This window comes from Dipodomys merriami, unplaced genomic scaffold, assembly GCF_024711535.1.
Source record: "Dipodomys merriami isolate MVZ:Mamm:240054 unplaced genomic scaffold, mDipMer1.0.p SCAF_52, whole genome shotgun sequence".
Lineage (NCBI taxonomy): Eukaryota > Metazoa > Chordata > Mammalia > Rodentia > Heteromyidae > Dipodomys > Dipodomys merriami.
Window position 1 is genome coordinate 202,882 of NW_027206091.1, and position 24,503 is coordinate 227,384.

Here is a 24,503-nt window from a genome sequence, read left to right on the forward strand (position 1 = left end):
CCAGAAAAAGTCTCAAGGCTTCAGCTGCTAACTGGGTTGGAGGATCTGGCACCCAAGCCGTGGCCCTGAGCCTGCTGCCTCAGCTTCGCTGCAATAACCAGCTGCTTGTCTGGCCTTCAGCTGCCAAATAGCAATCTTGGCACCTAGCCATGGGGTTGGCATGATGTCTGAAATGCTGCAGTTCAATGATTTTTGCCAGGTTGTGCCAAATCAGGAATACAGAGGACTTCACTGTCTCGAATCCAGTCCAGTATCTACTTCCTGCGGAAGCCTTAAGTCTGAGTCTTCTTTACCTAAATGGAGTAAAAGCATTCCAGACAAAAATGGCTAAAAAGCACATACTACCTATGAATCCTATCTTCGAGATGGGCTCAAAGTAAACCATTTGAGATTAGGTAAACTTGATGTCTTTTAAAACTGTTTCCCTGCTCCACGTGGTGTTCTAGTAAGCTAGAGAAAAGAGCTTTGTGATTCAAGGAGCTTTCAATGTAAACTGAACAATCATTTAGATGCTCTCTTGTCTAGAGATGTATTACAGCAAGTTTTCATATATTTGCTTGAATATGCATTCAGAATCCATTCAAATGTATATCAACTTAAAACCACTTTTAGGCTATGTAAACTTGGCTCAGAAAAATGTACGAATTCAAACATTTTTTTAAAAATTGAGCCTACAAATGTAGTGCTTTTTTTGGGTGTGTGCTGGTACTATAGTTTGAACTCAGGGACTGGGAGCTGTCTCTTGGCTTTTTCACTTAAAGCTAAACATAACCACTTGATTCTCCACTTCTGGTTTAGTGGCTAATTGGAGATAAGACTTTTACAGATTTTCCTGCTTGGGTTGGCTTTCTCAGATCTCAGCTTCCTGAGTAGGTAGTATTATTGGGATGAACCACCAGTGTCCAGCTTAATTTTTAGCAGATTTTTAGACCCCTCAGTTAATAACGTAGCTTTACTTCTGTTTATTTCCTGCTTTTGACTCGAAGTTTATTCATCCTTTATGTTAGCAACAATGGCTAATGGGCCTTCCAGATTTCAGAATAATGTAATTATTCATCATGTTGACATTTGAAATGAAAAGGCTCCCCTTTTCTAGTGGTTTGAAGAAACCTGGTCATTGGTATGGATTCTGCATGCATTTCCTCATCCTGAATCATAAAGTACAATTAAAGCCATAACCAGGACTGGGAAACAGGAGGCAGCTAATGGGTCACTGGCTTATCTCATCTTATTTTGCTTCAGTTGATCCAGATTGCAAGCAAGTATATCTATATTTTCTTTTAAACTGACCCATATATCTCTCAAGAGAGGTTGTATACAAGAGGTATAATAGAGGGGCAGGAAAGTTCAGATTCAACTAGGAAGAATGTTTTCTAAAAGGATATTAAAAACTGTTCATATCAGAGTAAAGGGCTGTGAGTTTGGAGTCATGATATTTTGTTTGGTTTGGTTTGGTGTTAAACAGTACTGAGGCTTAAACTTAGGGCTTCATGTTTCCTCAGCAGATGCTCTACCCATTGAACCATATGCCTGGTCTTTTTTTTTTCAAGTACAGTTTTGTAATTTTTCCCAAACCAACCTTAGACCCCAATAGACAATTGCCTTCTGAGTAGCTGGATTTCCAGGTTTTCCTGACATTTTTGCCCAGGCTGGCCTTCAACAGCCATCCTCTTCTTGCTGCCTCCTAATAGTTGAGATTATACAAATGAACACTATGCTCAGCCCACTGGCTATGAATTCTTGCAGAGGAAAATCTGTAAATCTGATCTCATGCCTAAATATACACATAGCTTGGCATCCTGCAAATATAATGAACATATTTGGATTTTAAAAAACATCTGCTTGGGCAGACTTTTGCCCAATTTATCATTGTCTGTCCACAGCAACCCTCATACTATGATGATATTATTTTTCTTTTCTCTGCATAAACAAAGGAAGTCAGATTGAGTTAATGTGTGTAAGTAGAGTCACACCATGATTTGTTTACACCCTTCCTATAACAATGTGAATGTGAATGAGTATCATGGAATTTTTTTTGAGAAACAGTTTTAATTTACTGTCTATGCTAGCTAATAGAAACAGAGAAGTGTTTATTCATTAGCCCATAAGAAAAGAGATCAGCTAGGCCACATCTGATAGCAACCACATTGCTAGCCAGCCCTAATCCAAGAGTAAAAGGAAGAAAATGCCAGCATCTTTCCTTCTGTAAGGTTTTATGTCCAATCTGCCTTAACTCCCTGTCACAGTGAAGAGGCCTGATCTACTCAAATTTCTGAAGAAAACAAAACCAAAATCCTCATAAGCAGAAGCCTGAAGCTATAGAAGGTGATACTAAATGTTGTTTGAGTTTGGATTTAGGAAGAGACTAAAATGCAAGTAGAGTAGCTCTAGGATTGTTGACTTTTTTTCTGATGCCCTGAAGTTTATTATCTATCCATTATGTATGTATGGCTTTTATCTATTTACTAGAAGAGTGCAGAAGATTGAACCCAAAGCCTCACACATGGAGACAGCTGCTCTATTTTATACCCATAACCTTCATTTTCAACCCCCTCAGAAGGGGGTTGCTGGAATTGATGCCCTAGAGGGGGTATCTTTTTCAAGGGTTCAAGTACCTTGCAATGGTAGCCATCTTGCTTTGCATCAAGATCTTCATGTACATCCTTCCAACTATTGAAGTCATTAAAAAGAGACTGGACTTAAGTTTTTAGTATAGAGAAGTATATTAACACAAATTCCTTCCCAAGCAGAATTATGGGGAAAAATAGTAAGACTATGATATGTAAGGAGCATTTACAGGACCTCTTATAATAGCCTAGTATGTTTCTTTTCCTTTTGTGTGTGTGAAGGGGTGGGGAGATGGGAGTGGCTGGGGCTTGAATTTTTACTTATTGCTGGCACTCAACTGCTTAAGGTACACCTGTCCTTCTAGCTTTTTGCTGGTTAATTGGAGATAAAATTCACATGGATTTTTCTGCCCCAGCTGGCTTCCAATCATGATCCTCAGATCTCAGCTTCTGGAATAGCTAGGATTGCAGGTGTGAGCTACTGGTGCCCAGCACAAACATTTCTTAAGGTTACCAGGCACCTGTCAGCAAACAGGCACTAGGAAAGATGCTGGGAAGACAATGAAGACACTGTTCTTGTACTCAGGGACATTATAGTTCAGAGCTATGGAATGTTAATAAGCAAGGTGTGTGTGTGTGTGTTTCTCTGTGTGTGAGTGTGTCATGAAAACAGAGAGTACTTGTTTTTGAAAACTGATTTCTTAATGTACCCTATATTTTTGATAGTTAAATATATGCTTTCCTTATTTCCCTGTAATCTATTATTTTTCATTTGTCTTTTATTAAAAACCATATTTAAGGCTCAGAACATTTATTTTTTTCACCAGGACAAAGATACTTTATGAACATAGCACTCAAGAATACAGAACAGTTAATGTGCTGGTAGTAATTGCAGTGTCTTGGCCTATAGGATGACATCAAACAGCTTTATTCATAAAATTGACATAGAAGTTTGGACTTAGATAAAATCACTATCACTGAAATATAGATAAAATTAAGGTTGTGCTGAAGGATACATCTAGTAACTGGCTAAAACCAACTAATCCTTGGTATACATTGCTCATTAGCAGAAAGTAAGAATCTCAGAGAACAGAAATCAAACAGCTTTTTGTTTGAGGGACTGAATCTGAAAAGGCATTAAACCACTGGGACAACTGAGGAAAGAATTTTGTTAGGCCACCAAGCTCTTTAGTGGCTGAGCTAGAAAGTAATATCAGATCTTTTAATTCCAAGCCACTGTCTCTGGCTGTCTACACCTTTCTCATATGTTCCCAAGTGCCCTGTGTAGCTACTTAGGGGCTGAAAACTCTGATCACTTCCCTCAAACACTCCAGGAAGATGGTATTCCTGTGGTGGTTTATTTCCTGCTTGGCATTAGCTTGGGGATTGTGGTTCCTCAGTATCTTTACTTTGCCCAGAAAACTCATAAGTGAGTGAAATAGCATGGAATATACTGCTCCCATATCTGTCAACACACAGAAGTGAAATTGAAATTTCCAAAACTGTGGTTTAAAAAAGGAAAAACTGAAACATTTCTGGTGTAAGCTGGAAAACCATGTAAAGATGAAATAACCACAATATCTCAAATTTGTACGTGAATACCAAAAGAGAATGTACATAATATGATCACATGGCCAGAAAGTGATCAACATAACACACCTCTTTTATTACACTATAACTTTCTTGATCATGGTACTAAGAGGATAGCATTTTTGGTGTTAAAATAAATTCTACAAAGTAATGTCAGCTGGACGCTGGTGGCTCATGACTGTAATCTTAGCTACAAAGGAGACAGAGATCTAAGGATTGTGGTTCAAAGATAGCTCTGTGAGAAATCTCAGTAAGACACTATCTTCAATTAGCCAGCAAAAAGCTGGAAGTGGAATTGTGGCTCAAGTGGTACAGCAAGTACCAGGCTTGAGCAAAAGATCTAAGGGAGAGAGCAAGGCTCTGAGTTGAATACTCACCACTGGTGTGCATGCATGTGCAGGCACACGTGCATACACACACACACACACACACACACACACACACAAGTAATGTCTTGATAATAGTAAATTTATGCTATTCAACTATAGGCTAATAAATTTATTTTTTTATTGTTTAACAAAATTAAATGTTGATAATACCTTATTGACCTTCTACGTCTTTTAAAATTTTTTTTAATGTTTTTATTGACAAGATGATTTACAGAAGTTCAAAGGAATCATTATGCTACTGTATTCAAACATGTGGTTGTTTATGCAGATATGAGTGGCAGAAAAACTAAAGTTATGTAGAGGGATAAATATCACAATTTCAATCAGAAAGTAGTAAATTTTATTTGAAAGATAATTTTGAATTTGTAAAGATTTTACTATAATTTGGCTGTTTTCTCATGTTCTGTGAAAGAATGAATAAAGGATATCAACATAAAACATTTCAATATGATATTTTTATTTTTAATTCTTAAAATTGTTATTATATGAGATGTACAGAGAGGTTACTGTATCATACGTCAGGTAACAAATACATTTCTTTGTGAACAATGTCACTTCTTCAGTCACTATTCTCTCCCAGTTTTTTCCTCCTATTTCTGCCCATGAGTTGTATAGTTCATTTTCAACATAATGTCTGCTGAGTATCACTGGTGTATTTGTTCACTCTTTATCCTACCATTTCTGTGTCCACCTTTTCCACCCACCCACCCCGAGACAGATGAACAAATAAAGACAAGAAGAAAAAGAAAATAAACTCTTGTTTCCATTTCCTGATTGATGAAGATTTTTGCAACAGGAGATTTAGTCAAGGCCTAAACTACTGGCTCCCACAGGTCAAATCTGTCCACATACCAAATAAAGAGACAAGTAATGGTGAAGGGTAGAGAAAAGAAGTTCATTACAGCAACTGGAAGAGGTGAGCTGGCATCCTCCACCCGCATCTCCACTGTACAGATAATTGCTTTAGGTATAAATTATATAGAGTATTCAGGTTAGGGGGAGAGATCTACATAATTATTCAACAGTCTCAGATATTTTTGTTCCTATGGTCTTAATCATAATGTCAATTACAGGTTATTCTAGAATGCATTGTCTGGGAATTGGTAAGGTGAGGACTTCTTACAATAAGAGTCATTGCACCTTGATGGTGGTCTTCCTATGACTTTTGTAACAAAATGTCTATCAACCAGCATGGTCTTTCTTAGACTCTAAGATGGCTGTAAGGTGAATCGCTCACACCAAACATAGACTCAGAATAGAGAAAGAGATACCAAACTATTCTCCTGACATTCAATGTTATCTCTTAAGTAACTATAATGCAAGGTATTAGACCATCTACAAGTTACAAGTATCTTGTTTGGGCAGAATATTGTAAGTAACTAACAAATTATCAAGACATGCCCAAGATATACATTCCTTATTGCTGACCACTCCTAGGAATGAGGTTTGCATCATAGTTCTCTTTCATTAGAAAATAATATAGAAAAGGTTTCCATTTACTCCCTACCTCCACAAGGATTGAGGTCCTGGGTAATAGGACTTGACTCAACAACTTAAATCTTTATTCCAGTACCAAGATACAGATAGTTTAAAGTAGCAGCGAATGTCCGGGTTTGAATTCTCACCCAGATACCTTTAAGAAATGTCAATAGCTCTTACAACCAGAAAATTACCTCTCAATGCTTCAGTTCTCTTAGTTTCAAGAGAGAATAATGGAACATAATATAGAATGAAGAGGCTTGATAGTTAAGTGGCACAGTACTTGGAAAGAATCCTGGTTTACCTCAGGTATAGGTTTCCCAGGAACCAAATGTTCCCAGGATATGAGACTTCTTGCAAACTTCCAGAAAACCAGAAGAGCTGATCATTGTACCTTCAAAGGGCAAAGCATTTGCTGAAATGCCAACTCCTTTTCCTTGGAACACAAACATGAAATAAGTGCAATAATTCACTCATCTATAGCACAAAATAAGTGGTAGCTTAATAAGTCCTATGGTTTTGCTTTAGAATTACAAAGAAGAATCACCTAGAAAGGCAGAGAATCAAGAACTCAATATTTTGTTCAGAGATTCTCAGAAAACCACTTTCTGCTCACACCCTATTCTTCCTGGAAATTAGTCTCCTGTTCCTGATAGGAACTATTTACTCATTGTCAGTGTTGGATTATTTTTCTTTTACTGTCAGAGGTTTCTAACAACTTTATTTCTAATCTTTTTTGAGCTGTTTTGTGGTCATGAATGTGTGCTACAGACATGTAAGACCCAAGGAAACACACAAGTGGTCATAGCACCTGGTCAATTCACGCATGTGATTGCACCATTGGTCTGTGCTCAGACATGCCAATCCCCCACAAGTCCTGTCTCTGCTTTGTCCTGTGATGGTTAAACAGGAGTCTTGGAAATAGATCAGTCCTTATCTTCAACTTGGTTGTTTTCCCAAGATTCCCATGCAAGAATCAGCAAGACTCACTTTTGTAGCAAGTAAAATAACATGAGGCTCATGTTATATAAATTTGCAGTTCTTGAAACCCAAAGTTGGAGTTCTGAATCATGAACGTAATTGTGTTTATATGCACAGAGTCTGAAATGAAACAATCTCAAAACCCCATACTTGGAAAGGACTAAAGATTGTACGTTATGATTTAGAGATTCAATAGAGAGCCAACAATCATTTGAATAAGAAAGCCATTCTGAATATTCAAATTAATAGCAAATTCACTTCAGCTTCTCTGCTGAAAATTCTTCTGGGTCTTATTTAAGTGTGATCCTTGTATTGATTCATTTAATTATCTTAACATCTCAGTAAAGGGAGTTGATCATTACCATGTGGACCTATAGCAAGCGATACAGAAGAACAGAGAGATTATGTGACACCCAAGGATACACAGGTAGGCATTGGCTAGTAATCCTAGATACTCGGGAAGCTGAGATCTGAGGTTTGCTATTAGAAGCCTGCTTAGGCAAAGAACTCGGTGAGGCTTTTGCCTTTAAATAACCAGCAAAAAGCTGAAAGTGATATGTGTGGCTCAAGTTGTAGGACACCAGCCTTGAGAAAAAAAAAGCTAAGGGACAGCACCCAGACCCAGAGTTTAAGCCCTACTACCAGAATAAACAAAAGAAAGAAAGAAAGAAAAAAGGACACACAATTAATGAATGAATGATACCCTTGAGGGCTGCATCTACTATGTTGGCATTGATGTGAGCCTTATAATGATGTCCAGGTTATAGGGTTAGCTGTTAGAAGAAGAAGTCAACATAACCATACCTGGATTGGTATTATTGATATTATTAGGTCTCTATCCCTGATTCTACATTAGTTACTTTAATAAGAAGTGTCTAGCAAACATAAAAGATAACTAAAAAAGAAACAAAATTGCGTTAAGGGAGTGTACCTTAGTGGTATTGCACCTAGCTAGCATGCACAGAGTTCTAGGTTCAGCAACTAGCACTGCAAAAACAAAAACAAAAACAAATTTAAGTTAAAATCCACCTATGGCTTCAGGATTAAAATGTAAGTACAAAATATAATGGATATACTAGGACTGCCGATATGTTCAAACACAATGTCATAAAGATCTAAATTGCCTGCTCTCTTTTTAGTTAAATTTTAAATTTCTTTTTAAAATTTTTTGTAGGGTAGGCACTGGGTTTGAACTCAAGGCCTATCTTTTCTACAAAAGCATGCTATCATCTGAGCCATACCCACAGATCTTTTTTGCTTTTTTTTTTTTTAATACAGTTTCACTTTTTGCCTGGGCTAACTGGAACTATAGTGCTACCATTTACACTTCCCTGTAGCTGGAATGATACACAGCACCATGCCTATCTACTGGTAAAGTTAGAAACTCAATAATCTTTTGCTGGGCTGGCATTGTACTGCTATCTCCCTAATCTCTACCTTCTGTGTAGCTGGGATTATAGGCATGAGTTAATATGCCTGGCTTCCATTTTGCTTACTATGACTTATTTATCCACTCCAATTATAAGTGTTTTAAAACTTGTTTTGTGCTATATTTTAACTTTAACCTTTTAAATGTAGCCTCTAATTTATATGTTTATCCTGACATTTTAAGTGTTAATCAGACAAAAAAAATAGCAACCATGCAATAAACCTAACAGCAGTGGTGATATAAGATACTGTCACATAACAGAAGGATCTGTGGCCAGAATATGTAATTTCAGTCACATAGGGAAAAGTAAGATAGAATAATATAAAATGTACTATATAGGAACTATATGCTTTGTTTGATTCCAGAACCATTAAAATCACAGATGAGTTTCACTAAAAATAATGAGCTAAAATGAGTTATAAATTATTTTTTATTACATAGGTTGATAGCATTAACTAGCATTTATTAAATGATAATATGCACCAAGTTCTATTGGGTACATAAGGTCTAAATGACTTGGTCAAGTTCCACAGCTAATAGAACATTGGAGTCTACAAATGACTGACTACAGTCTGCCCTTATGGTGCTGTGCTGCTTCTTAGCTTTCTTAGGGAGGTGGCTTTAAACTGTGACCTACCTAGCATATGATTTTTATCTTTGACAATCTCTTGGGATGATGGAAATATTTTCTGTTCTGAATCTTATGGTCTCATTTATGTACTTGTTCGTCAAAATTGATCAAACCTGGGCTGGGAAGGTGGTTCAGTGGTAGAGTGCTTGCCTTGCATGCATGAGGCCTTGGGTTCGATTCCTCAGTACCACATAATCAGAAAAAAGCCAGAAGTGGTGCTGTGGCTCATGGTAGAGCACTAGCTTTGAGCTGAAAAGCTGAGGGATAATGCCCAGGCCCAGAGTTCAGGCCCATAACTGAAAAATAAATCTATCAAACCTCACATTTAAAATGAGTGCCTTTGGTCAGATGCTGTTGGCTCACACCTGTAATCCTAGCTACGCAGAAAGTGAAGATCTGAAGACTATGGTTTGAAGCCAGACCAAGAGTCAACAAGAGTCTTTTCTCTAATTAACCAGCATAAAAAAACTTGAAGTGGAAGTGTGGTTCAAGTGGTAGAGCACCAGCTGTGAACAACAAAAACAGATGAGACCATGAGGCTCTGAGTTCACTCCTCAGTACCGGTACCAGTAATAGTAGGTAAGTAGACAGCAGACAGATAATAAAAATGAGTGACTTTAATTTTACTCTTCAATAACATGATTTTAGAAACAAAACAAATTTACTAAGTAAGATTCTAGGGGCCATATGTATTATGTAAGATTATGTCCTGTAGTTTGCTCAAGAGCTAGTATACAGTAGAAGATATTGTGAACATAGGCTATTATATGTATATATACTATATATATATATATATATATATATATATAAGAAATGTTAAAACATTTTTCAATTTTCCTTTGGAAGAATAATTTGTACCTACAATTTATTGTCAGTCATAGGATTCAACAATATATCTAGATTATACTACTGTAAAAGTTTGGACAAAAGTTTGTCATTTTTCATATTACAAATATACAAATAAGCTTTGCTTGTTTTCCTGTCAACAGCCTTTTATTTTGTGCTCCCAAAAGTCATTGGTTGAAGCTGAGCAATGTAGGCTCACACCTGTAAGCCTAGCTACTCAAGTGTCTGAGATCTGAGGAACAAAGTTCAAAGCCAGCACAGGAAGAAAAATCCTTGAGACTCTTATCTAATTAACTAGCTTAAAAGAAAAAGACATTGGTGATAAAGAAAACAATCTATGAGAAAAGTGGGAGAAAAAAATGAGCCTAAAATGACTTCACATTAGTTGTAGAATTAAAGTCAGTGCACACTAGGATCTGTTTAGTATCTGAGTCCTCACAGCTCAGGCAAGAATAAATGGTTATCTCTCCTCCCACCAGCCACAGTGAGTGATCAGGATAGAGGCATCCATCCTTATTAGTTCCTTTAATGCATGTGGTTTAAGTTAGCCTAGACTTCCTCGAAACTCTCATTGAGACCTACCCAATACAGGGCTGGACAGCTCAATCTTTGAAACACTTGCCTAGCATCCATGAGACCCTAGAATAAAAGAACTATAAAAAAAATCATTTTTAGCCTTGTCTCCAGTGGTGCTATGGTAACTGTAGTATCTGAAATAAAAATGGTACTTCTGATATCTCCTACAATTCACTCAAAGGTTACCCTGCAACAAGTTTTAGAACTTGGGCTTTATTCTACCTTTAAATATTCATCACTCACCACTTAAATGCCTGAATGCTAGGAACTGAGGAGGACACACAATGAATGAGCTAAATCTACTGTCCTTGAGTTTTCAAATCAGGAAGAAGTAGAAATTGATAGGGGATGGAGGTGAGAAGACGGAAAAAGAGCCACAGAGCCCAGAGCAAGACAGAGACGAGCCAGAGATATCAGTTGATGAGAGATAATAGAGGGAAGAAGTCAGCAGAAGGGGGAAATTTAGCACAAAGAGGAGGCAAGCATTTCTCTCTGTTTTTAATTTTATTTTCTTGTAAAGACACTGCACAGAGAGGTTACAGTTACATCAATAAGGTAATGAGTACATTTCTTCTCAGGCATTGTTACCGTCAGGCATTGTTACCCCTACCTTTGTTTTTCTCCCACTATCCCTTCCCTCCCCTACCTCCCCCGTCCTCCCCCCACCCCCGCAAAGTTGTAAGAGTCATTTCCAACATAGTGTCTTGTGAGTCTCATTATTGTAAGGGGTCATCCTGTGTCCTTGTTTCAGCATTTTGTTATTCCCCTTCCCCTCCCCAAATTAGATAAATGTACATACAAGATGTAGGGTACCAAAATCAAAGACAGTGACGAGAGGGATATACCATAGGAGGAAGAACATAGAAAAGAAACAAAGAAAAAAATCATCATATAGCACATTAAAAACAACAAGAACATAAAAAACCTCTTGTGCCCGTATCTTGGGGTTCATTTCCCTTAGCATCATCTTAGCAGAAAGAATGCTGGAGGAATATCAATACCAAACTTCAAAGTCTACTACAAAGCCATAGTAATCGAAACAGCTTGGCACTGGCACAAGGACAGACTCGAGGACCAATAGAATAGAACTGAAGACCCAGAAATGAACCTGCAGACTGATGGCCACCTAGTCTTCTATAAGGGAGTCAAAAGAAAAAAATAGAATGCAAGAAAGACAGCCTCTTCAGTAAATGGTGCTGGCAAAATTAGGTAAACCTCTGAAGAAATTTAAAGTTAGATCCTTATATATCACCCTGCAAACAGAATCAACTCCAAATGTATCAAACCTCAAAGTAAAAGCAGACACTCTGAAAACATTTCCCTCTTGAAAAGACTGTCAGGCAGAGTTTCAGGAAAGGTCCACTCCAAATAGCTTTCAGTTGCCCAGGCCAAATGTAACTTGTCTGTTGGTGTCTTCTTGACTTCTCAATGTTTTTTGTTTTGTTTTGTTTTTAAGGAAAACACATGCACATATTCACCTGCCTTCTTGAGATTCTTCCTTGTCCCAGATTCTGCTGAGTAGTTTTCTCCTATGTGTTACTCAACACTACTGACGATTCATTCACAAACTCTTTTGGCTTCTTATCAGAGAACTTCAGAGGCTGAGCTGTGTAGGTATTCTCTATTTTTGCTATCTAATATACTCCCTAAGAGTAGATCAGGTTGAAGAGGCTCTTACACTAAGCCTTTTATTTAGTTTTTCAAAATGTATTTTATTGTTATTGTAGAAGTGATATATTGAGGGGTTACAATTACATAAGTCAGATAAGGTATACATTTCTTTTTGAACCATGTCACTCCTTCCCTCATTCTCTCCCAGTTTTTCCCCTCCCATCCCCACCCACAAGTTGAGGATAAAATAGATTGAAATGGTCAAATGACAGAGATAATGTGAAGTAAGGCAAAATCAGCCAAATATGTTTGTCAATTTGATAATCTTTAGCAAAATGAAAACCAGGATCTACCTGAGCTTGCCAGATTCCTGCCAATACTGGGTTTGAACTCAAAACTGCTCTTCCTCAGTTTGTTTGGCTGATGCTCTACCACTGGTTATTTCAGAGTTGGAGCCTTTTCTACTTCGACTGGCTTTGAACCATAATTCACGAGCCATAGGCTCCAAGCTAGACCTATTTGAGCCTCAAGTCCCTCAATTTTTCTGGCACTCAGCATGAGACATGCCCAGAATTCCATTTATCCTCAAATTACAGACCTCTGACTTTTAAAAAATACTGTCATCAACATAGTAAACACTATTAGCTCCTGCTCCCACTGGTTTTATTTTTATTTTTCTCTTCTTTGTCTCTAAAATAGCTGGGAAATAACAATCATTCATGAGAAAATTAAGAAAATTTAGTTTCCAAAAGATTAGGAGATAAATAAGCATTCAGCAGGATATAGTAATGAAAATAATAATAATATATAATAATAATAATAATAAGAAGAAGAAGAAGAAGAAGAAGAACAAGAACAAGAACAAGAACAAGAACAAGAACAAGAACAAGAACAAAAAGAACAAGAACAAAAAGAAGAGGAAGAAGGGGAAGAAGAAGAGGAGGAGGAAGAGGAAGAGGAAGAAAAAGAGGGCAATGATGGGAATAATAGTTCCCTAAGATGCTTCCAAAACTGCTAGAAGATGCAAGAACTTTGGTCAACAGACTATGGTCAGCATGGAAAATGCAAGTCTGCATAGAAACTTAATCACATGAATCAAAATAGGAAGAGTACTTGCTGATTTGTCAAGTAAATAAAGTAGAATGTTGAAGAAATATTTGATATATTAAAGTTCTAGGCAGTAGTGTGCAAGGTTCCTTGCCCTTCCTTGAAAACACGCAGAGCCTGGGGCTCATTCCTAGGCTCAATTATCAATATTTCTAATTAAAAAATTAACTTTTAGGATTAGGAAAATGCATGCATCCTAAAATTGACAATAAAACATATTAAGTCTTCTAGTTAATTGAAGTCTTCTAGTTAAGTGATGGATCCTATGAAATAGCTAGATCTTATAAAATCCAGAATACAATTGCTGAAACAGAGGGTTAAATTTTGTTTTCTAGTTAATGTAAGCATCGTTGGGGCTCTCAGACTTTGCAATCTACAAGAATGAATGGAGTTGGCCTAGTGTTTGGCTGATGCCACACCAGCCAAGTCAGGATCCTAAAAGGATGATATCCAGATTTCCTACTTCTCAGATATCCCAAGGGATTGGATTTGAGAGCCCATGCATTATGATGTGCTGGTTTGTATTTCACGAAGGGCTACCCAGTAGGAGCTAGAGTCTGGACCATGGTGGCACCACAAACGTGCACAAACGTTTCCTAGCTTCTTTGAGTCTTCTTTTACTCCACTATTACTCAGGAATTACTATGGTCACATCATGGGGTTGTTTTGAAAGTTAAGTGATCTTATATAAAAACTTGGCAGACTACTTGCTGTAGAATACTCACATAATGTTGTTATAGAATAGGTAACGATAATGCCTTAGTAATACTGGTTATTATTAAATACCCATCCAATACTATGTCCAGGTTGTTATAACTGGCAGATGTAATTGTGCCTAAATCAAGATTGATGTAAGCAAGTGTTAGCTCTGGGATGAGTCGGGCGTTCAAAAATTTGGTTTGGGCCTTTATGCACAAATGCAAAGTTTAAAGAACTGGACTTTTCTTTCTGCTCATATTTCTACCACACAGACTTATGACATCTCAAAAAAGCAGCAACATCAGTAGAGTCTGACTTGCAGACAAAAGCTAATAAAATTTTCTTAGGCCTTAATAAGGGGGAACTTTTAAATCTTCAATGACACAGGGAAAAAGAACTAGAGAAATTTCTAGACACATTTTTCTTATTTCCTTGGTTACCCTGGAGTACGTGATGACTTTGTTTTCCTTTAGCTACATCGGAACAGTTTGACAGATTACTCTGACAAGGTTACTTTTAAATTGATAAAAGGTTTGATTGTGCCGGTGCATTTGTCAAAACTGTCTGACACAGTATGTAATGGCCTCAGCACTTGAGCCTGGATGGCACTCGAGTCGGCTTTTACTACTCAGTGTTCAGCATGTACCATAATGAGCCCTCCAGCGAGGCCAGAAAAAGTCGGCAAGATAGGCTTGGCCCCGCCCTTCAGCTCCTAAGCACCTGCTAACATTGTTCCTCTGGCTTTTCATGGTGGGTGTTCCTCCTCTCTTGTTAAATATTAAAAAGACATTCAAAGTCTTCTTTTAAAGGGGACAGTGCTAGGATGTCGTATCTTGAGCAGAGAGAATATTTACAGGGAAACACAAGGACAGGCCAGGTAATGTTCCTGACCAGCTAGGAATGATTGGAAGTGTGTGCACCTAAGGGGTGTTCCCTTTAGGTTCATCATTGGTATGGCTGCAGTGTGCTCACTTTACAACAGAAAAACTTCTTTAATTAAGGCCAGAATCATTCTTCCCTGGGTGGAAAGAATGAGGGTGGATAATCAGTGGGAGTTTCTGAGAACACTGTATTAAAATGTATAAACCACAAGAATAGTTAGATGAAAGATACAGTAGAAAGATACAATAGATGTGGAAAATATAAACACATTAATTTTTTTATGTTTTAGATTCTGTCCACTATGGTTTATGCTTGGCTTATTTTTTAATTAATTTATTCATTAATTTCTTATTTATTTTATGTTTTGTGCCAGTACTGGAGCTTGAACACAAGGCCCGCACTCTCATTTGGCTCTCAAGTTGGTACTTTACCACTGGAGGCATTCACTTCTGGACTGTCATTGGTTAATTGGACATAAAAGTCTCTTGGGGTAGGTTTGAACTACAATCTCAGATCTCAGGCTTCTAAATAGCTAGGATTATAGATATTAGCCTACTGGCACCAGGCTTAATTTTATTTTTAAGAGTAATTTACATTTTAAGGACACATTTGCAATCATGTAAAAGGTATTACCAATTATATTATAATTTAATACGTGAAAATCATTATATGACACAAGCTTAATTGATCCCCACCCCACAAAGGTGAAAACCCATTTCCTCTGTTAAAAGGAATCTATTGCCTCCCACTCTCATCTGCTCCACTTATTGATAAGCAGGAATTATGATCAATGTGTGTACCATGAATTCCAGCTGATAGTCCATCCCCTGGACATATCTTTCAATCAACTAGAGCTTTAATCTTTATTGGCCTTGAGTACTTTCAATATTCTAGTCACTAAGTGATTGGCAGTATACTGTAGTCCTTTTCATGACTGAATAAGGAGAAGGGATTCACTAACATTCAACCAATTTGGGTTCTATTTTTTCTACCTTGCTTTTTTTTTCTTTTGTTCTCTTTTTTGTTGTTGTTGTTGTTGTTGTTGTTGTTAGTCCTGGATCTTGAACTCTGGGTCTGCAGGGTCTGAGCACATTCCCTAAGCTCCACTTCCATCAATTTTGGTGCATAATTGGAGATGAGAGTCTCACTAACTTTCCTGCCCTGACTGGCTTCAAACCTTTATCCTCAGATCTCAGCCTCCTGAGTAGCTAGAATTATAGGTGGGAGCCACTAACACCCAACTACTTTGCTGTGCTTTAACAGTATTCAAATAACTATTTCTCAAGTCTTCATTTTCTAATTAAAAAACACATGCATAGGACAAGAATGCATCATTTTCCACATCACCACAACTGCTAGTTCATGAATGGTCTTCTCTAAATACTAATTGCTCATCTAACAACTACACCTCCTCTGAATGTTCCCGGATTTCAAGTGGTCTCATCTTTTAATTCTGTATCTAGAGTTACCTTCCTGAAGCCAAAATAGAACGGTGCTCTCCTTCTGCTTTCTGCTTATGGCAATGTAATGGTTTCTTAAGATAAAACAAAGCTTCTAACTTAATGTACAAAATAGTCATTTTTCCTTATTCACATTTCTAGCCCATTTTTCCCTGTAACTCGCTCGCCCTGCTACAGCCACATTGACCTTTTCCAGCTCATTATCCTAACTATGCTCCCTCCAGCCACTGGTTCTGTACATGAATTTCCCTCAACCTGGAATACTCTTCTCTTCCTTCCTCACTTAAACCTATTCATCCTCTGATCTCAGCTTAAGTGACATTTCCCTACAGATGATTAGTCTAATGCTATGTTTGAAACTATCTCACTGTCATTCTTTCTGATTTTGTACTTACATTTTCAATTTTATTACAAATCACATGATTAATCAGCATTTATGTTCCTCATCAGACTAGACATTACCTTTAAAGCAAAGGCTTTGTCTAAATTATCTCACCATCAGATCTTCAGCATAGGCAGACCACAGTTGCTCTGTAAATATTTCTTGGTTGAGAACTTAATAGGTTCCTTAAGGTTCCTCAAGATAGATATTATAAAGTATCTAAGTATATACATAATGTATTTATACAATACCAGACACATAATGCACAATGTATTTTCCTTAGCATGAAATTATTCTTCTTACTAATTATTCTTCAGTCTGGTCTTCCTTGATTTCGTTTGCAGTCTGAACATCTGCATTTAGATAACAAAGCTAAATACAGTTTTTCTTTTTCTGCCATAGGACCTTGTGCTCTCGGCTTGCTTGCTCATGGCAGGAGCTTTACCACTCAAACCCCAACTCCACCTTAGCATTTTGCCAGTTAATTGTTGATGGGTTCTCTTAGAATTTTCTGCCCAGGCTGTCTTCAAAAGGAGATCCTTTAAATGTCAGTTTCCTGAGTGAGTAGCTGGGATAACAGGCATGAGGCACCTACACCAGACTAAAATTTCTTAATAAAAATTTTCTTTCACATTATTCACTGACAAACTGCAGTTTCTACTCATTTTCTTTCTGTTTATTAGTATTAATATGGATATTGTATACTAATGTTAGAAAATTCAACCTACCCATGCATTTTTGTGTATCTCTGATTTCTTTCATTTTATTAGCATGAATATTAGCATAGGAAATATTATGTTTCCTACAATTAAAGCATTAACCCTCAACGTACTTACAAATGCACAAACATTAACATGGATAATTATCCAGATGACAAATTCATCTGCAGCTACAAATATCTGTCTTATAATTATTTTGAAATGTAGAATAAATCTTGGGAATGCAAATGGTTTTAATCATTATAAGATCATGAATACAAAAAGAAATCACCATTATCTGAGACCACCATTATCTGAGAGGGGAAGAAATTGCCAAATGGCCTACAGAGATCTCTTACCCAAAGAACTTCTAGCCATACGTCACCCTCTAGTTCAAGCTATAACCTGGCTATAGCCCTAAGCAGAAGGTTGGAGAAAGATCAAAACAGTGTTTTGGAACAGATACTAACAGTAAAAAATGAAGTTCCAATCACATGTCAGAATTTTAGAGTTTAATCAACACAAGATTATCAAATTCCAATCCATTTTTTATATATGAGAGAAAACAAAGTTAAGGGGAGAGGAGTCATTTGTCTAAGGCCACAGACCAACTGGCACAACCAGAACTGAACGCCAGGTGTCTTGGTACTTCCTTACTTTTCTGTCCATGCTTTTATGAGCATCAATTAATTGTACCAGGGCAGAGGGGGGTGATTTTGTTTTGACATTTTGACATATATGCATACATTGTACCTTGATTTGACTCACCACTCTTTCCCTCTTAAATCAATCCCCATAAGCTTCATTGATAGATTTTTTTTCATACATGGATGTGAAGTACTGTAATAATATTCACCCATAGTGCCCTTCCCACTCACTCACCCCTTCTCACTAGCTACCCATTCCCCAGAAAACATCTGATTAACATTCTTGTCATCCTTTTAAATGTGGGATAGTGGTTCATAGGAGATTCACCACAGTATTTCACACATGTATATACAGTATTTAGTCAGAATGACTGTCTTGCTTATTCTCACTTTCCTCATTCCCTTTATCTCCTGTTACTCAACTCCTTTGGGGGAGTTTTGCTATCTATATTTACAGATATGATGCATTTCATTCTTATTTTAGTTGCCCAATTGCATCAGATTTCGAAGCTTCTCTAGAAAAAGCCATCTAAGCAATAAACACGAGGCCCTGATTATTCTTGAATAACTAGAGAGCCCACAAATGATTTTTACAATAATGGTAACATGGGTCAGATTGTTTTTAGCTAGCAAAGAATAATGTGAACAGATAACTGTGTTTCTGTTGCCTTACCATTATTTCAATTTCTCAATTGCACATAAGAATCATTAGCAAAACCTCTATACTAAATAACAGGGTTTTGGTCACCACAGAGTTTTCCTGCTAACCAGCCTTTTAGGTAATATTTCCATTTATAAAATTCTGGCAATTTTCACACAAGTAGATATTGACTGATTTATGGTACGATGCTATACCAGTAGTATGTTCATAAAACAGTTCTCCAGTAAAAGAGTTTTTAAAATGTCCTGATTGATAGAATTTGTTCTCCTGTCATAAATACTCCAACTCTTTCCAACTTGATCCACCAAATCTTTAACAAATCATTCACAAAATTCTGAGATATTTAGCTGTTGGTTCCATCAGAAGCTGCTTCAACTCACCATGGCTGCCTATTCTTTTCCATCACCATGTGTTGAGATAGTTCACCTGGAAATTTATTATAAAGTCTCCTGTCTTTCTTATGTTCAAAGACCTTAATTTCCAAAATAGTTCAGCCTTTTCTAACAACAAGTTGAATCATTTATCTTCTGATTCTTAACCTCAATATTTTGTTAGCAAAACTTAACATGCATTCACATGCTTTTTTAATATGCCTTTTAACATTTATTTCAAAAGAGCAACTTTTTTCCCCTAAATTAATACTTGTTTTGAGGGTCCTGCTTTAATTGTGCATTAATCAAGGCCGTCAGTAGCAACAGGGTTTCTTGACCCAAATACATCTTCAGCATTGTCAACTGGTTGAGTTATATGTTTGTGCCTCTGTCCATCTGCTAATTAGGTGTTTTGCTATGAACTCCTATTGTTACAACCCAGAATAGAAACAAGTAAATATCATCAACTGTGTTTTCCTCTTCTCATATGCTGGAGGTTAGACATTTTACAAAAATAAATACTGTGTCATCCTTCTTATAACAAAAGAGAAGGACCATTGAGTAATTGTTTCCCCAAATTAAAAAATATTCACTTAAGGGACAAATGACAAATATTTCTGCTGATAGTATTTTGAAAGAAAAAAAATCAGAACAATCTAAAAAAAAGACAAGTCTATGATTAATTCATTGTTCCATATTAATTTTATTTAGAGGATATGTGCAAATATTTTAATGTATTTGCACAGCCAATAACATAAGTGCCAGCAGAAAACAACAGATGGGTAAAACATTTTGAAAGAGAAATTAATTATTTCCACATTTCCTAGGATATATAAAACTCCTGTTCTTGGTCTTGGTGGGAGACAGCTTACTAGACTTGGATGTTTCAAGGTAGCTGGAGAAATGAATTTATAATTCTATTACATGGTCTTGGTTGAATCTACACTCAAAAACTAACCAGAAAAGCTCTGAACACAGAAACCATTATCCTGCAGTCAACTTTCATTAATTTAACTCAAGGATAGTAAAGTCACCCTTGTCCTCATCAGCCACATGGTTGAGATTCCCAACATACGTGAATTCACCAGCACTCTACACCTGTCTGCTCAAAACCTTCACTTTCAGAGCAATGCAACAAACCCCACTCCCTGTAGTCAGCGGGAGTTACAGATCAAATCCATTCCCTCTTATATAGCATAGGCCTCCTCTCCTGAGACTCCAGGACTGGGCCCCCTGCTGTGGTCCCCAGTGCTGCCCACACTGACAGTATGCAAATGAGAAATGACATAGAGCACCTGGAGACACTTACGGTTGGCACAGTTTGATGAGGTCCTGGTCAGTGGTCCCTGGTGGAAGGCCTCGAATGTACAGGTTTGTTTTACTCAACTGTTCCCCACTGCTGTTGCTGCTGCTGTTGTTGCTGCTGCTGTTTGTGCTGGGGCTGGGAGGAGCCATGGGGTGGGGAGCTGGTGCATAGGACTGCTGCAAACAGAAAGAGCTGTTACTGGAAACACACACACACACACACACACACACACACGCATGCACGCACACACACACACACACACACACACACACACGCACGCACACCTGTTCCCAGGCCAGCAATGTAACTTGAAAGCAAGCAAGCAAGCTTCTCTCTTCACCTATACATGATCACACACACACACACACACACACACACACACACACACACACACACACATCCCTACATCAATGCTAGATGATGCCTCTAACAGCATCACTGCCTTCCCATTTTGACTCTATTTTTGGACACCAACAAAAGTCAGCCATGAATGGGACAAAAGAAGTTACCAAGTGCTCCTGGTCAAGTCATATTGGTTTTGAATGTGTCCGGGACCACATTCACTATCCTAACCCCTATGCAAGAATATATCATCTTCCTTCCTAATAAAATAAAATCGTTTAGTCATGGTAACGTACAACTCTCCCAAGCTTACCTTTTAACAGCTCTAGCTTTTTGAGAGGTGGGGTGGGATTGGGACAGATGGGAGTAGGAAAATGATAGAAGGAGTGACACTGATAAAGATGCATTGTAGTCATACATTGACATGTTGAATTGAAACCACTTTGTATGACTAAAGATAATGAACATAAAGAAATGAATGAATGGAAAGAAAGGGGCGGGGAGGCAAGAGAGAACCTTTCCAACTCTAATTTCCAGATTTCTACTATTCAGCTCAATTTCTGACATAAATCATTCCTTCAATGCTGGTAGCTCATGCCATAATCCTAGCTACTTGGGAGAATCTGAGAAGCTCAGTTTGAAGCCAGCCCAGTCAGACAAATCTGATAGACTCTCTAATTATCCAACAAAATGTCAAAAGTGGAGGTGTGGCTCAAGTGGTAAAATGTCAGCCTTGAGCAGAAAAGCCACGCCAGAGGATGAGGGTCTGAGTTCAAGCTCCCTCCCCTCCCAGCAACCCCCCACCAAAAAAAATATATGAAAGAAAGGTAGATGAAAGAAAAAAGAAAGATTAGAAGAAGGAAGAAATATTCCACAGACTCTACAAATGGATGAACAATTGAGTGAACTAATGGATCTACCTCAGCACCTTCCCCAATGCTAATCCTGCCTCCTCATCCTTAATGTTTCTAGATTGTTAGACAAAACCACTACTCTCTTTTCTTTCCAATTCTTTAAATTACTCTAAGCCAGGGTATTAACCATAGGGACTCTGCACAGGAAAATTCAGTCCTCCTTGGGATACCGTCCTACCCCATATAGGATGCCGGGGCAGCATCCTTAACATGGGTCTACCAGACTCTCGTGACAGCCACACCTCCAGTGAAATGACCAAATATATTTTCAGATATTGCCAAATGTTTCCTGATAGTGACAGAGTTCTCCTCTCATGAAAGGACCTTTCTCATAATCAGCCATAGCATGTTATATCAAAATGAAAATAATAAAATGACACCCCAAAACATGGGATGTGTAGCGTGAAAACAATGCATAATGTAGATGTCAAGATTAGTAAATATAGTTACTTATTACATTCAATTCTTTCTTTTAATTATTTTTATTGTAAAGGTGATGCACAGAGGGGTTACAGTCACATAAGTAAGGTAATGAGCACATTTCTTTCCAGTGTTATCCTCTTCCTCATTTTCTCCTGCTTTCCCTCTCCCCTAACTCCCCTCCCTGCCAAGGTGAAAAGTTCATTTCCAACATAATGCCTTTGTGAGTATAACTGTTGGATTGGTTCACCCTTTGTCCTTTGTCCCACCATTTCCCTTCCCTTCCCCAAATCAGATGAATTTATGTAAGACAAAGGGAATAATCCAAAGGAAAAAAAAATGAAAGAAAAAAGAAATAGCTGCTAACAGTACACTAAAAAAAAAAACAACAAAAAACAAAAAAAACTCTCCATATCTTGGAGTTCATTTTGATTAGCATCGTTTTTTTCTTGTTTTGTTGGTTGGTGGTGGGACTTGATCTCTAGGCCTGGGTGCTGTCCCTCAGCTCTTCAGCTCAAGGATAGCTCTCTACCACTTGAACCACAGTGCCATTTCCGGTTCTCTGGTGGTTTATTGGAGATAAGAGTCTCACAGACTTTCCTGCCCTGCCCATGCTGGCTTTGAACCGTGATCCTCAGATCTCAGCCTCTTGAGTAGCTAGTATTACAGGTGTGAGCCACCGGATGGTCATATGTACATAGCTATTGAGCAATTCTGATCCTCTGATCAATTCTTTTTTATGTGAGCATATTCAAAATTTTAGAATTATACTGTCTGAGCTCAGTCCTTGCTGTACCTTTTGCTGTACATATTACCTTTAGACAGTAATTTAATCTCTCTGAGATTCAATAATCTCATTACTATGAAGATAATAGTAATAATAATAATAATAATATTCTGGTCCCAATGTTGTATCATATACCTGTAATTCCAGCTAGTTGGGTGTCAGAGATAGGAGGACCTTGATTTGAGGTCAGCACAGGAAAAAGTTAAAGTGACCCTATCTCAAAACAAGTTTGGTGTTGTAAGCTATGCTTGTGGTTTCAGTTACTCCATAGACAGAGGTAGGAACACCATAGTCACAAGTTGTTCAAGTTAATGTTAATGCCAGATCCTGTATGAAAAGAAGCTAAACAAAAGGACTGCAGACATGGCTCAAGCTGTAGAGGACTTTCTTTAGCAAGCAAAAGGCCTTGAGTTAATCTTGAGTTAAATCTTCAGTACTGCAATAAAATAATAGTAGTGTTCTATGTCATGGAGTCTAAAAAAGCTTTGAGCTCATGCAAAAAAAATGAGTTCTTTAAAATAACAACTGCATAATCAGTTAATAATAATAAAGAGGGAACAGCTTACACTAAGGAAAAGGAAGGAAATGTAAATATCATCTAATTGTATTGTCAAAGCTCATAGAATGCATAAACTTTATAGACCATGATAATGACAATTTGCCTTGCGAAGGGTAAAATGTGTTTATGACTTTAACTAAGTATCACTATTCCACAATACTGTGAAATATGTGAAATTTTTGTGATCACCTAATCTCAATTTAAAAAAATAATGCTTAAGAATGTCTTGCCATTCGTTCAATTATAACAAAGAATGGTCCTCAAGGCATGGTGAGACATTACATCAAGACTGTAGGGGAAGCTGAACTAAAGAACTTGGCTTCATCTGTTTCCTCAGCCTCAATCTCAGAGTACACCAAAATGTCTGACAGCCCTTCCTCTTCCTAGGCTAGGGTGAGCATCATCTGTATACAGAGACTTCAAACTTCCTCTCTGGCCTCCTTTTCCCTCCTACTTTTCTTTTGACAACTGATTCATTCGAATGGTGAAGAGGGGAGAGAGGAATAACAAAACTGTCACTTGCAATCATAGCCTAGCCAAGAATTAGAAATAGCAGAGAAGAAAGAAAGCAAATAAGGACAGGCTATAGGCCCAGGGCCACTATTTCCAGTTTTAGAAATAAACATCTTCCCTTCTTTAGCTGTACTTAATATAGTATTAGTGTTTTAAATATGATATTTAGAGCTAGGGACTGGTAGCTCATGCCTATAATCCTAGCTACTTAGGCAGCTGAGATTTGAGGATCGAGGTTTAATGCCAGCCTAGGCAGGAAAGTCTGTGGGACTCTTATCTCCAACTTAATTAGCAAAAAAAAAGCTGTGGCTCAAGTGGTAGAGCTCCACCCTTGAGCAAAACAGCTAAGGGAGATCATGAGGTGCTGAGTTAAGCCCCAGTACGAGCACAAAATATTAAGCAAAGAATGAATAAGTGAATGAACAAATGTACCATTTAATTTTTAAATAATTTGTTAGAATGTAGACTTACAAAGGAAGATGTGCTCTTTCTCTTTGTATTTGAATTTAATGGCATAATCCCATTCCATTTTGACATTTAACATCTCCATAACACTAAAGCCTCTTTCCTCATATAACAAAATGGGACTGGCTTCATGACCCAATGTCTTCTATTTCACCCCTTGGACATCCAAATACTTAAGCTTTTGCTTTTTT

At 37.5% G+C, this 24,503-nt stretch overlaps 1 protein-coding gene across 1 annotated transcript in view; it reads right to left on the minus strand.

Annotated features, from left to right (window-relative positions):
• LOC138811277 (RNA-binding motif, single-stranded-interacting protein 3-like) overlaps positions 1-24,503 on the minus strand; it is a 770,298-nt gene that overhangs the window by 130,262 nt on the left and 615,533 nt on the right. Inside the window, exon 4 of the mRNA XM_069999013.1 lies at positions 20,316-20,485. Within this exon, the coding sequence (XP_069855114.1) occupies positions 20,316-20,485 (170 nt within the window). The remainder of the gene's footprint in view (positions 1-20,315; positions 20,486-24,503) is intronic.